Source organism: Ricinus communis, chromosome 5 (genome assembly GCF_019578655.1).
Source record: "Ricinus communis isolate WT05 ecotype wild-type chromosome 5, ASM1957865v1, whole genome shotgun sequence".
In the NCBI taxonomy this organism is placed as follows: domain Eukaryota; kingdom Viridiplantae; phylum Streptophyta; class Magnoliopsida; order Malpighiales; family Euphorbiaceae; genus Ricinus; species Ricinus communis.
In genome coordinates this window covers 20,397,893-20,411,302 of record NC_063260.1, presented here as the reverse complement: position 1 = coordinate 20,411,302, position 13,410 = coordinate 20,397,893, and the positions used below count along the sequence as shown (strand labels likewise).

The 13,410-nt window shown below is 37.4% G+C and overlaps 3 protein-coding genes across 10 annotated transcripts; 2 read left to right on the top strand and 1 right to left on the bottom strand.

Annotated features, from left to right (window-relative positions):
• Window positions 1-721: 721 nt before the first annotated feature.
• Window positions 722-7,434, top strand: LOC8276589. Of its 5 annotated transcripts, none has more exons than XM_048374831.1 (8): window positions 722-877; window positions 1,252-1,462; window positions 1,805-1,928; window positions 2,267-2,613; window positions 2,748-4,545; window positions 4,800-5,053; window positions 5,896-5,988; window positions 6,908-7,434. In XM_048374831.1, the coding sequence occupies exons 1-7, from the start codon at window positions 822-824 to the stop codon at window positions 5,965-5,967; spliced, it is 2,862 nt and encodes a 953-aa protein (XP_048230788.1). In that variant the 5' UTR covers window positions 722-821; the 3' UTR covers window positions 5,968-5,988; window positions 6,908-7,434. The 5 variants fall into 5 exon arrangements, with proteins under 5 accessions (XP_048230788.1, XP_048230787.1, XP_048230785.1 ...); XM_048374830.1 differs by lacking the exon at window positions 6,908-7,434 and adding an exon at window positions 6,641-6,856; XM_048374828.1 differs by lacking the exon at window positions 6,908-7,434 and adding an exon at window positions 6,525-6,856.
• Window positions 7,435-7,564: 130 nt separating this feature from the next.
• On the top strand, window positions 7,565-8,778 carry LOC8276584 (transcription termination factor MTEF1, chloroplastic). Its single transcript, XM_025159769.2, has one exon. The coding sequence runs from the start codon at window positions 7,712-7,714 to the stop codon at window positions 8,615-8,617; it is 906 nt and encodes a 301-aa protein (XP_025015537.1). The 5' UTR covers window positions 7,565-7,711; the 3' UTR covers window positions 8,618-8,778.
• A 381-nt stretch (window positions 8,779-9,159) lies between these two features.
• On the bottom strand, window positions 9,160-12,903 carry LOC8276583. Of its 4 annotated transcripts, none has more exons than XR_007216084.1 (7): window positions 12,341-12,903; window positions 10,903-11,438; window positions 10,753-10,820; window positions 10,337-10,393; window positions 9,968-10,057; window positions 9,697-9,856; window positions 9,160-9,593 (listed from the first exon to the last, which is right to left on the bottom strand). XR_007216084.1 is itself a non-coding variant. In XM_048374832.1 (7 exons), exons 1-7 carry the CDS (start codon window positions 12,835-12,837, stop codon window positions 9,552-9,554), a joined length of 1,467 nt encoding a protein of 488 aa, XP_048230789.1. In that variant the 5' UTR covers window positions 12,838-12,901; the 3' UTR covers window positions 9,160-9,551. The 4 variants fall into 4 exon arrangements, 3 of the variants coding, with proteins under 3 accessions (XP_048230789.1, XP_048230790.1, XP_002532979.1); XM_048374832.1 differs by having other exon boundaries at window positions 9,697-9,873; window positions 12,341-12,901; XM_048374833.1 differs by having other exon boundaries at window positions 9,697-9,873; window positions 10,903-11,399; window positions 12,341-12,901.
• Window positions 12,904-13,410: the final 507 nt, after the last annotated feature.

The following is a 13,410-nucleotide window of genomic DNA, read 5'->3' as shown; positions in this document are numbered from 1 at the left end:
ATAAATATTTTCATTATCTTCATTAGTATGTAAACCGATTGTATATCACCATTGATAAAACACCAGAATAAGCGATATTCACTGGGCCAGACACGCTTCCCCCAATTAAAAACTTCCATAGTTGATCGACTAAAATGAGGATTCTAAATTGCATGAGCAATAGGTCTTACGTGTAAAGGGTCTTGTACCCCATAGAGCCAATTCTAGTAAACTTATTGAAAGGTCCTATTGGTGTGCATTCAGTAGGAATTGAATCTATGAATTCGCCAATTATGAGTTGGACGTTTTAACCATTCAGCCATGGATGCTTAGTGGCGATCCTTGTATATGATGAATAATTAAATTTCAATTGAAATAAAATCTTTAGAATAAATCAATGCATTTTCATTATTTTAATTTGTGTTCATATTATTATTTACGTTATTTAATATTGATGAACAACTCAATTTAATTAAAATTATACGTTTAAATTATAACTAAATTAATAATTTTTGAAGTGTTGAACAGAATAGAAAATTATGATAAAATTTTGAATTTCTTTTTGTATTATTAGACCTTTTACAAACCATCCAAGGGAAAAAAGAAACGTTTTTAGAAGAAAAGGTTAAAAAAAGAGAAAAAAGGTTCTGTTTTTATTATTAATTTTTTTGACTGTGAAGTTGAACATTACGCGGCACGCAATAGTGACAAAATATTCCTGTCTTATAATACAGTGGCTATAAAAGCAACAGCCCATAACCCACACACGCTGCTTTTATTTTACTCATCATTTATTTATATTTATCGCTTCGAAACAAAAGAAAAAACTTGACGAAGCAGAAATGAGAGAAGAAGTTATAAGTTCCGGCGGGACCATGGATCCTACTCCTGCTGCGAGGTACCAGATTGCTCTTCTTCCCCCCCACCGCCCCCTCTCCCTCTTAACACCAGCCCTACTGCATGCACCAACTCATTCTTGATCTCTAATGCTCTTTTACTTGTTACACAATCTCTATTCTCTTAGCCCTTTGAAAATTAGGGTTTCTTAATTTGTTCTCTTCATGCTCTTTTTCATTTTTGGTGTTTGGTTTCTGGAAAGCGAAATTGAATTAAATGAGATTCCTTGCCTTCATGTTTAGCAGCTTTCCATGTTAATTTGGTGGTTGTGAAGATTTATTTGAGCTTAATAGATTAATTATCTGCTAGAAATGAAGTGCAATGCTTTATGCGGGTTGTTCTTCTTGCTTTTTTCTTTATTCTTTCTAAATGCAGTTCTGCTGGAGCATCGTCACCTGCTATTAATGTTTCGAAAGCAGCGTCTGTATCTGGTGTTGGCTCACAAGTACCATGGACCTCAATGAGTACTAGTGCTGGTGGTTCTGTTCTTGGATCATCAAAGCCTTCGTGTAGGCCTTGGGAGCGTGGGGATTTGTTGAGACGATTAGCTACTTTTAAGCCGTCAAATTGGTTTGGAAAACCTAAGGTATTTCCTTCTACCTTTCAAAAATTATCAATTTTGGTATATAATTATGAGGACTAAATAATTCATAACTCTAATTTATTAGGACTAATTATGTAATTTTGGTATGTAATTATGAGGACTAATCTAATTGTATATACACATGGATATTGACCAACTACTATAAGGGCTTTAAAAGAACATAGAATGCTTAAAAGTTTAAGCATTGGTTTTAAATTCAGTTAGTTTCAGGATATTGAAGTTTATCATGCTTTTTAAGTGCCCGTATTTCTTAAAGTGTAGGTATAGACTTGGCCATTGGGACAATTTCAGCTATCTTATCATCTCTTTCCTAACTTCTTGCAGATTGCTAGTTCATTGGCTTGTGCGCGGAGAGGCTGGATGAATACAGATGTTGATAAAGTTGTCTGTGAATCATGCAGTGCATGCTTGAGTTTTGTTTTGTTACCATCCTGGACCCAAGCTGAAGGTTAGCTATTCTAGCTTCAGTTCTTTGAATTTATTGATTTTGCAGAAAGTCTTCCCAAAATTATGTTTTGTCTCATGCATGAACATCATTGATATTGAGGGGTCCTTTATGGGGAGAGAGTTGCCTATTTAACAAAATTATTGGGATTTGAACTAGGTTAAGTGGATGAATTGGTCAGAAAGGGACTGGTTCTCTTTTTATCGGCTCAATCTTTAATTGCAAGTTGATGTATCTACTTGTTTAGGGAAAGTTTATTTGATTATCAAAATCAATGCTTGTTGCTCATGTTATTAGGATTCTTTACGATCCCTTTTTCTTTTGCCTTTCTTCCTTTGAAGTTGAAAGTGCTGGTGAAGCCTTTGCCAAACAGCTGGATGATGGTCACAAAGTCAGCTGTCCTTGGAGAGGGAACAGCTGCCCAGAAAGCTTGGTGCAGTTCCCTCCAACTACCCAATCTGCTTTAATTGGGGGATATAAAGACAGATGTGACGGACTCCTGCAATTTCAAATCCTTCCTATTGTTGCTGCATCTACAATTGAGCAGATGCGGGTTTCTCGGGCTCTAGTGGTTGATCGGTTTTTATCCCAGTCCCAGAATTTTATTTCCGGGGAAGGAGACTTCAAATCAGAGGGCATACCAGAACTTGAAACCTCCAGAGATGGGACATTCTGTCTGTATTCACGTGTAAGCCTCACTGATGCTCTTTATACTGCAGCCACTGTGCGAAGTGGTTTATAACTTTACCTATCTGCTATCTGCTATGTGCTCATGCTCTTCTGATTGTATATTCTCTCTTCTCAAATTATTTCCTCTGGCAGGCCCAAAAACTCATAAGCCTTTGCGGATGGGAACCAAGATGGCTTTTAAATGTTCAGGATTGTGAAGAAAATTCAGCCCACTCAGCACGAAATGGTTCTTTTGGCCCTGCCCAGGCCCAAGTCCATCTTTCACATGATCCTGGTCCAAGCAATAATGCCCACTCTGCCTCAGTCAAAAAGGACACTGGAAAGAGCAAACTCTTAGCTGTGGAGTCAAGATGTGATTCCAGGTCACCCTTGTTAGATTGTAGCTTATGCGGTGCTACTGTCAGAATACTGGATTTCATGACTGTTCCTCGCCCTGCTCGTTTTACTCCCAACAATATTGATATTCCCGATGCAAACAAAAAAATGGGATTGACACGTGGAGTAAGTGCAGCTAGTGGAATTAGTGGTTGGGTTGCTGCTGATGATACAGAGAAAGAACATACAGAAGACCGTGATGAAGTGGCAACAACGGACAAGGGTAAGTTGCTGCAGAATGCGGAGGTTGACTTAAATCTTACTATGGCAGGGGGCTTACCTTTTACTCAGGCAGACAGGGCAGCGATACCAGATAGTGTTCATGATGCAGACATGGGGAGAGATTTAATGATTGGTCAACCTTCAGGCAGTGAGGTTGGTGATCGTGCTGCTTCATATGAATCACGAGGACCTAGTTCTCGTAAGCGGAGCCTGGAAGTAGGTGGTAGCTCAGATGATAGGGCCCACTTGATAATGCAGCCTGCTGACAGTGTAGAAGGAACTGTCATTGATCGTGATGGTGATGAAGTCACAGATGGGGGACAATTTTCGGCTGGTCCCTCAGCTGGACCCTCAAAACGTGCTCGCGACTCCGATTTTTTTGATACAAACTGTTCACCTTATAAGAGAGACTCATCTGGTGCTGGTCCTAGTCATTCAGTGGGTCTTGACATTTATGGTGATGGAAACAGAGGGAATTTCTTTTGTCAAGGAAGTGACCAGGTTTTTGGAATCACATCAGCTAGGGATTCAACACGTGCATCTTCTGTTATTGCAATGGACACAGTATGTCACAGTGCAGATGATGACTCTATGGAAAGTGTTGAAAACTACCCTGGGGATATTGATGATGTTCATTTGCCCTCGTCCAGTATTTACGGCAATCTGGATATGAACGAGACTTCTGAACTGAATAATAGCAACCAGGCTCAGCAAAGCATTTGTTTCAGGCCTTCTGTTGGAGTAGTTCCTGGGGAAATGGGGGTCAGTAGCACGAATGATGGTGAAGAAATCTTCAATGCAGAAACAGCGACAGCTCAGGCTCGAGACGGTCTTAGTTTTGGCATTAGTGGAGGCAGTGTTGGCATGTGTGCCAGTCATGAAGCAGAAATCCATGGGGCTGATGTTTCTGTCCATAGAGCGGACAGTGTAGTTGGTGATGTGGAACCCAGAGTTGAAGATGTTGAAAACCAAGGTCAGACTGGTGAATCTGCTCCTGATCCTGGATTAATGGATGAGATTGTCCCTGATGAAATTAATAGGGAAGATGCTCATGGTGATAGCCAGGAGATGTTGTCTCGATCTGTGGAAAGAGCTGATAGTGGCTCAAAAATAGATGGTTCCACAAAGGCTGAATCTGTTGAAAGTGGTGAAAAAGTAGGTCAAAGCTGCAAGTTATCTATAGATAATAATGCACACCCTTCTCTTTCCTGTAATGCAAATATATACTCTGGCTATGAGACAACCAAGAAATGGGTCAGCAAGGCTGGAAAGTCATCCTCCACAAACAATTGTCCATGTGTAGAGTCAGATTATGCAGTTGCCAACGGGATAGGTACGTTGTGTGTGCTTGTTTCTTGGTTGTCCTGCGTCATTGTTCTGTTTGTTCCTACCTTTGTTGGATATGTCCCTGCATTGGATGGTTTGTCATGAAATGGTTAATTCATGTGATTTTATGGGGCACACATTGTTATTTTGTCCTGTGAACCCTGAAGAGAAGTTTATGAGGATAGGACTTCATCTAAAATCTTGTTCTTAGTCCTCTCTTCCATGTACGATTGATGCATAATCACAATACTTGATTGTCAGGGCCCCCAAAAGGTGAAAGCAACTATGAAGAGCCTACAGAGTTTGATCCAATTGTTCATCACAATCAGTTCTGCCCATGGGTGAATGGAGATGTTGCTGATGCTGGCTGCAGTAGCCGTGTTTCTGGCAATAATGCTGATACTGCTGCACTCTGTGGATGGCAGTTGACATTGGATGCTTTAGATGCACTGCGCTCACTTGGACATATTCCAATTCAAACTGTGCAGTCAGAGTCAGCAGCATCATTATACAAGGTGAATTGTCTCTTTTCTTAAATTCTTTTCTTATATTTAGCAGAAAATGGAGGACTTGTCTATGCTTACATTTATTTTTACCTTCAACCATTCACATGACTGTTAATTAGTATTATGTTTCAGATCTGTACTTTATATGCTTGATCAGTGCAACAGCACTAGTCATACTGGGATATTAGTAAATCGAAAGTGAGGAGATTGATTTTGGTATGAAACTGCCCAGCTGGAAAATATAGATTATGGTAGCACAGGACAAACTATGACTAATGGTTTTTTGTAATATGTTTGGTGCTAGTAGGACAGGTCAGTAACTTGATAATTTAAATCAGTGGAGAAGACTCGTGTATTTGTTTGGGAGGGATATAGTGTGTTATATTCATACGCTTAAAACTCTGCTTTCTGCCACTGCCAAGTAAAACCCATAGAGGGTAAGAGGACCCAAGAAAAATATATAAAACAGTGATTGGACTGGGAAAATGTCCCTGCCCCCTTTCCAATAAGCACGCCAGACACCATCCGAGAGGGTTTCTTAGGTATAGTGATAATTTTCTCTGGAGCTGATACTGGGATGTTGATGTAGGTTGTGCAATGTCAATTCGCCATCCGCTTTATAAGTAGACCAATAATCCTGTCTCTTGGCAATGTCATCTCTAGTACATTTTTCTTGTCACTTGATCTAGGTTCTTGTGATAAAAGATTCAATGCGACTGTTTTGTAATTTTTGTTTGCTTGTCGATTCTGTCTCTTCCCCCATTTAAAAACTTTTATTATCTTAGAGAGATTTGCTTGGATTACCTTATTCTTTGGCCTAACATGCATATAACTTGACTTTTGTCATGCAGGATGATCATCAAACTCCTGGTCAAAAGCTCCTTCGACGGCATTCTATGAGCAGAAGCCATGGGCAGCATTGATATTTAATGAGAACTGCAAAGGTACTTGCAATTATTAATAAGATCATCTCAATCCGATAAATTCCTGCAGTAATGCACCTTTTTACATATATTTGTTTGTGACTGGAATTAAGAGCGTGCACTATTTATTGTAAAAAGATTCAATATTAATTGATGAATGGAATTGGAACTTGGAGAAAAAGAGGGAGAGAGACTCCTTTGCTGTTCCGTTAAGTTTGAAAGAAGAAACTACATGTGGATTCAGTTGAATGGAGCATATGCAAATAAAGCAAAGAAAAGTTGCACTATTGAGATGGTGCCTTGTCATCTGTGAAGGGGATAAGTATAGAACTGAAGAAAGAAAAAGGAAATAAACAATGGTTTCATGCCTAAAGGAATAAGTGGATGAACTAAGCAGACATTTAAAAAGAAAATCTCGAACTGGGTGTCCTCCATTTTATCGGGTCAGGTTAGCTGACCTGATTAACCAAAGTCAATATCTTTTCTGCCAAGTTCATTCTAAGAAAGCAACCAAGTGATTGTGATTTTGTATCTTTTCTTATGCCAATGCCGTGTAGGATGAAACTGCTGATTGAAGTGAACATTGGAATCCAGTTTGCTAATTGGCTGAAGAGCTACTACTGGTGAAAGTTAAAGCAATCTTTTCCGTCTTTCTTGTTTCTCCTTTTTGCAGTTGGTTGATTCAAGTGTTATTCCCAAAACTCGAGGTGCCAGTTCATGCAGCAGTATATGTTGAAGTACTTTGACTCATTGTTGTTCCTACTACCTCGCAGCTAACAATATGTTGTTGAACAAAAATTAATCAAAGTCATCTTCTTTCTGTTGCTGCAATTTTCTTTTTGGTATTGAAAATTGAGAGAGCGATTATAATAATAGTAGTATTTGATCATCTTGATTCAATTCTGATACTCCATTACTGTAATTTTATCTCCTGCCGCAGTCGAGTGGTCTCTTTTCCCTTGCTGTTTATGCTGCAAAAGATTAAGGAAATAACGATACTTGGCTTGCAATTCCACAAACCAACAAATAAATAATTCGTTTTGGCATCTTGGTCTTCATCGAGTAGCCAGCGGTGAACACCATTCGGTCGCCCTTCTCTTAGAGACAATGACGCTCTCCTGTACGAAGTGACTGCGAGACTTGTGATGTGAGGATTGAAATAATTGTGAATCTGGCCTTCTACCATTTTTCTTTTAATCCTCCAGTTTTTGAAGTAACCCTCTACCGCAGAAAGATTATATCAAACCCCTTCTCGTACTGGGTTAATTTCGCAGCCAAACCAAAGCTGATCCTTGTTAAATACTATGTAAAAATGTTGCACCTTGTAAAGTATGGAATTCTGACTAAGGTGAATGTGTTTCATCTATTTATCATCTCAAAAAGCCGAATGGCTTTAATTAGCTGAAAAGCTTGTAAGAGCATCCAATATTATAGTCTGATAGAATAAAGTTTTAATTTTGAGTTGCACTCTATTTGATTGTAACTCGAAGAAAAGAGCATCTTATAATTTGGCTGCTTGAGAAACTGAAAGCAATAATCTTTGTAATCCATCTCTAGTGAAGAAGCCCAATTTCCACCCAAGAAAAATCCTTGTAATCCATCTCTAGCCAATAATATCCAGGCAATATGCCCTCGTGTCATTTCCATATGCTAATAAAGCTATTGGGATAAAAAGGCAAAACAAGGAAAGGAAAAAGCTTCGGAAGGGCCTCTATATTTTTCTCCCACACACAACACTGGCACCATGGCAGTTGCAGCAGCAACTGGTTTACCCTCTACTTTCTGCTGCTTCACTGCCCAGACACCATCAAATTCACAGCAACCATACGTCAACTTATCAGCAAAGCCTACTAAAAGTATCCTCCACAAGCATCCACTCTATACACCACTCCAATCTAACATCTCATTCCAAATCCAAGAAAAGATATTATGCCTTGAAATCATGGGAGTTGATTCTGGCAAAGCATTATCCCAAAACCCTTCTCTCCATTCAGCCTCTCTTGATTCCATTCACTCCATTATCTCTTTTCTCCAGTCCAAAGGCATCCGTGAAAGGGACCTGGGTAGGATCTTTGGCATGTGTCCTCAAATCCTCACCTCTAACATTAAGACGGACCTCCACCCAGTCTTTGACTTCCTATATCACGATCTTAAAGTCCCAGAAAATAACTTTAGAAGGGTCATTAACAAGTGCCCAAGATTGCTTATTTGTGGTGTCAGAGATCAACTTAAACCATGTTTATTTTATCTTCAAAGACTTGGGTTTAGAGATTTGGGAGCTTTGGCTTATCAAGACTCAATCTTGTTGGTTTCTGATGTGGAGAAAACATTGATTCCTAAGTTGAAGTACTTGGAGGCTATAGGGTTTTCAAAAGATGAGGTTATTGGTATGGTTTTGAGATGCCCAACATTGTTCACTTTCAGTGTTGAGAATAATTTTAAGCCAAAGTTTGAGTATTTTGTTGAAGAGATGAAAGGGAAGTTGGAAGAGTTGAAGGAGTTTCCTCAGTATTTTGCTTTTAGTCTGGAAAACAGGATTAAGCCTAGGCACTTGGAGCTTATTCAAAGTGGAGCTGAATTACCTTTGCCGGTTATGCTCAAGAGCACTGATGAAGAGTTTAAGGAGTTAGTAAAACAAGGAGCTGGATAAGGGTAATGGGTATTTTTCCTTCTCTCTCACTGTCCTTCTTTGACATTTTCGACCATTTGTAAATTTGCGATGTCTATTTTGTATGTACATATGTTTTCACTGGAAATTGTTTTGCTATGTGAATAAGAATTTAAGGCAAATAAGATTTCTTTTTCTTTTTACTTGTAGACTGGTGCTACCAATTTTGCAGAATTAAAATGCGACCTGTCAATAGAGTTATATTGTCGTTTCAGAATCCAATTTCAACCTCTGGATTATAATTTTTTAGGGTAGAACAGATTTGACATACTCTCCTTACAAAGTATGTTCACACTCTGACATGACCTAAACTTGGATGTTCTAAATTCAGTCACCGTAAATTGTACCCTTATGAGGCACGTGTATGATCTGATTTCTGCCATGAATCTGCATTTAATCTTAAATGATCTTATCCGGATAGAGACGATGGTCTTCCTCTGATGTCTCCAGGTCGGCCTACCGTGAATCTGCATTTATTCTTAAACGTTATATTTCAGTTTATATATATATATATATGGATGTACTGAGACAAAGAAGAGGAACTCATCGTAGTTTTGTTTGATGGATAAATACAGGCTGATAATAAATTATTATGTCACTGTCCGAATTGAACGATTGACTAAGAACAATGGCCTGAAGGGAAAATATTATATCGGACAACCCGAAATACTGATTGATGTCAATAACACTATCATTCTCATCTTCATATTTTCTAGCTTTTGGGATGCGAATGAAAGCAAGCCAGGCTTCGGATGAAGATACAAAATTCTTGAATGGACGATCTATCACAATTTACAGCAATCTTTTTCCTGCGACAGATGCTTTCTTTCTGCTTCATTCTTCAAGAATTCCAGCTTGCTATAATGTCATTGGTTTCACACTTCTCAAAACGGAGTCAAAATGATCCTGAATTGTCTTAAAAGAAGACATCTTGGGAGATAAATGCAGCCCACGCATCCTGTACAAAACAATGTTGAGAGTTTGTCATATACCAAATCTGGTTCTCCTTTTCTGTCCCTCCTACTGAATTACTTCGAAATTTTCTGAAACAGTTTATATACCTGAAGGATGGAAAAGGCCTTTTCTGCAACATACTTCTGTGGGTGTGTAGCTCCTCTTTGTTGCAATTTGTCTGGATGGAGACATAATCTTGCTTTCTGATATGCCTTCTTCACATGTGAGCTTTCAATAAGGCTTGTTAGAGGGATCGAAAACCAACCGCTGTTGGGCCATAGAATCTGAATTTAGCATTAGTCATCCCCTTATCTTAGTTAAAGCCTCAAAAAACACAATAAACATGGTTCAATCACCAGACTTAAATTAAGATCTCACATGATGTAGGGTTGAAAGCAGCAAGCGAATATTTGTCTCTTTGCCAGCTGACCACAACCTGATGTCTTCATCCAATAGTTCCATCCCCATCTGTAATTTTTGCAGAAGAAAAGAAAAACAACCTATCAGAATTTTCTTTCCTCATTGTGTTCAATTATAATGTAGTCGTCCTGACTTTGTAACGCAGTTATCTCTTTAGATGGAAGTGGTGGTGTTATCTTATCAAACTCAAAAGGAGTTTTTCAGGTCACAAAACGTGTATCATTTGTTTCACCAAAGCTGCCTCCTTATATATGAGCTCTGAAGGTCTGGGCTGAAGCCAACCTAAATTTTTGTTATATACAAAGTTTGACAGCATTAAGAGCTTACATCTTTTTCTGATTGTTCTGTTTCTGCTTCACTTCTCAGATTTTTTAGCTCTTCTTCCTGCAAAAAGCAGAAGGGAATTCCATAATTAATCTCACTCGGTTGGTTACTTTGAATTGCATTCTCGCATAAAGATGCACAATTATTGTGGAATCACTGCCAAGAATGTTTGCTAAACCGCAGGGAAATGTACTCGAACAAACTTCATTAGATTATATGCCACGATGGTTTTTGCGATGCTTTTTAGATTCTTGACAATGTGTCAAGTTCTCAGCACATACAAAAAAAGAAAAAGAGGGCAGTTTATCTTGCTGAAATCTATTAAAAGCGCTATCTAATTGTTGGCAAAGTACATTCTTGGCTTATAATTAACTAGAATCAAATTTTGCTATTTTATATTTTCAGAAAGAGTAGTTTACCGTGGGAGATTGCGTCCTTCCGTGTCCATCCATTTGTTGTTCTAAAAATTCATTCGAGTTAGGTGTTTCTGCACAATTTAAAGGTACCAATAAAGAATTCTGTCATTTAACTTCACAGGATGAAATTTCAGGTAAGACTATACAAGTTACCTTCTAATTCATTTGAGTGATCTTTCTTCTGCTGTCTGTCAAAACTCTGTGATTGAAACTTCTCCTTAGCCCACGCAATTGCTTCATCAATAGATATTGCTTCACTAGCTACTTCTCGGTGATCAGAATTAATCTCAATAACGTAAGAACTCATAACTTCATCTTCATCCTGCTCCATTTCTTCTTCTTGCATACTATCACACTGGATACCTATGCTTGCCTCTGGTTCTTGACAAAGTGAAGAGACAGGAGATGAAGGAGAGTTGAGTTCTATATCATCCACAGATACTTTGATGCTTCGGAAGGAACTGGGTTTGATACTAATGGTTTCTGGGGATGAGACTTGCCGTGAAACTTTAATATAGGAGCTTCTGAAATTGTCATTGTATTCATTTTCCATGTAATAATTATCAGCATACGAAGGAGAATTGCATGGAAAAGATGGCATCTCTTGTTTCCTTGTGAACTCTTCAGGTCTTAATGTGTTTGAGTTCCATCTACAGGGCACATTGATAGGCCTGTAAGAAAATAAAAATCTAAGCTTTCTTCAATTTTGGGATGCCAAGCATTAGTTATCCAAACAAAAAAAAGAAAAAGCTTAGCTATATCTTTAATAATGTCGAGGTATAATTAGTAATTGGTTTTAGCTTAGTCGTACTATTTAAATTGGGGTTGGTTTTCATAATCGTGAAGTTACAATATACTATTACATGAGATTAGATTTGGAAATTCTTTTCTTTAAAAAAAAAAAAAAAGAAATTACTATAGATAGTAGAAAAAGAATGTCAGTAGAAATAATAAAAAGAGTTGGAAGGATATTTGGTTGTTAAAGGTGAAAAATAATCAAGAAACAAGGGAATCTTGAATGAAATGGCTAGTGGAGCATAGCTACCCTACAAAGCATGTGAAAAACCATCACCAAAGAAAGTGTTTTTCTTTTTTGTGAAAAAACATATTAATAATGATGTTCTAACAAATTGCATGATTTGCTTTTCCCAAAAATGAAACCTTCACTTTCATAATCTCCACCACCTAATTCAAGCCCGACTTGTCTTCCCTGATTTTATTTTTTAGTAAACTTCATCCACACTTATACTTAAAAGACACAAGTTTATTTTATTTTATAAAAATAAAATAATTATATAAGTTACTAAATTAAATTTTTTATTTTTTTAAGATATAAATAAATAAAAATTTCAAACTCAAGACCGAAGTATATACACTTCCTATTAGATTAAATCTATGGATATAAATTAAAACTCTTCCCAGGGTCGAACTAATTCAAAATAATATAGATTCTTATTAATTTAAAACTACAAGAATCAAGGGAATTAAAAACAAAAGAAAAATTCGCAGGGGTAAAATTGTCAAATAGAAAAATCCCAGTTGAAAAACGGTTAAGCAAAGAACAGTTTACCGCTATTTACAATAATTATACCTGAGTTTGGAAGCAAAAGAAGACAATGCCGCATCATCACCGGAAACAGGTCGCCGGTGAGGACTGAGCTCCTCAGAACTAAGCACTGAGGAGGAGTTCGATTTCGATTTAGCTTTTGAACTGGGTCTGGACCTCTCCCTCGACATTCGTCCTTCTTCCCAACCAAAAACATCACCGTAGAATCCATCACTCTTAGCCGGAATTCTAAAAGCCGGCAAGCTCCGGCCTCCAGCACCACTCTTCTTCTTATCCAGTACAGTAGAAACAAACTCCGGTGGCCGGAATACCTCTTCATAGAAAGAAGTGGATGATGATCTAGTAGAAGTAAAGTCGCCAGAGAATTTGCGCGATAGGACACTCCGTGGTGGCCCACCGAAAACATCGGAGAAATCATCAGGATCTAAAGCTTCAATAGAACGATGAGTGGAACCGGAAGTAGTGTCTTCCATCGAACGACGTCGTGGGATTCCCATTCGCATTCTCCAAGACTCGTCCATGTATGAGTATAAGCTGTAGAGAGAAAGAGAGAATTTATAGGCGATAATTACAGATATATAAAATCCCTAGTTAGTTATATATATACACACATATAAGAAGAAAGAGAGCTCTGAGGCAAAAGGTGGTAACTTTTAAATTTGAATCTTTTTATTTACTAACTAAAAAATCTTTACCAAAAAAAAAATCTGTTTGTTACTTTTATAAAAAAGTCTAATTACTAAATTAAATTCTCAACTTTACACTTATAATAATTTTCTTCAATTTTTTAAAATTTTATCCATTTCAATAACAATTTTTAACAACTTTTAAAATAAAATAACAAATAGACTGTGCTTTACAAAAGAATAATAATAATGAATCAGTAAAAATAATTTATTCTAAACTTAATAATATACTCATTAAAAATCTCACATGTGTATATATATATGTGTATCATTTCACACATTTTACATCTAAACATAATAATTTTTTGTTGATTCATTAATTTTTATGTTCGCAAGTAGAATTGATTGTCACATCATTTTTTTCACTATAAAATTTTAAAATTTATTGCCAAAAAATATTTTACAAAT

Excerpts from the sequence above, each read along its gene's own strand:
- LOC8276583 (XM_048374832.1), bottom strand. The coding sequence starts at position 12,837 with ATGGACGAGTCTTGGAGAATGCGAATGGGAATCCCACGACGTCGTTCG. Across the intron at positions 11,439-12,340 it reads TCTTTTGCTTCCAAACTCAG|ATTTTTATTTTCTTACAGGC; the intron begins GTATAATTATTG and ends AAGAAAGCTTAG. Across the intron at positions 9,874-9,967 it reads TGCTTTCAACCCTACATCAT|ATTCTATGGCCCAACAGCGG; the intron begins GTGAGATCTTAA and ends TGCTAAATTCAG.
- LOC8276584 (XM_025159769.2), top strand. The coding sequence starts at position 7,712 with ATGGCAGTTGCAGCAGCAACTGGTTTACCCTCTACTTTCTGCTGCTTC.
- LOC8276589 (XM_048374831.1), top strand. The coding sequence starts at position 822 with ATGAGAGAAGAAGTTATAAGTTCCGGCGGGACCATGGATCCTACTCCT. Across the intron at positions 878-1,251 it reads GATCCTACTCCTGCTGCGAG|TTCTGCTGGAGCATCGTCAC; the intron begins GTACCAGATTGC and ends TTCTAAATGCAG. Across the intron at positions 1,463-1,804 it reads ATTGGTTTGGAAAACCTAAG|ATTGCTAGTTCATTGGCTTG; the intron begins GTATTTCCTTCT and ends AACTTCTTGCAG.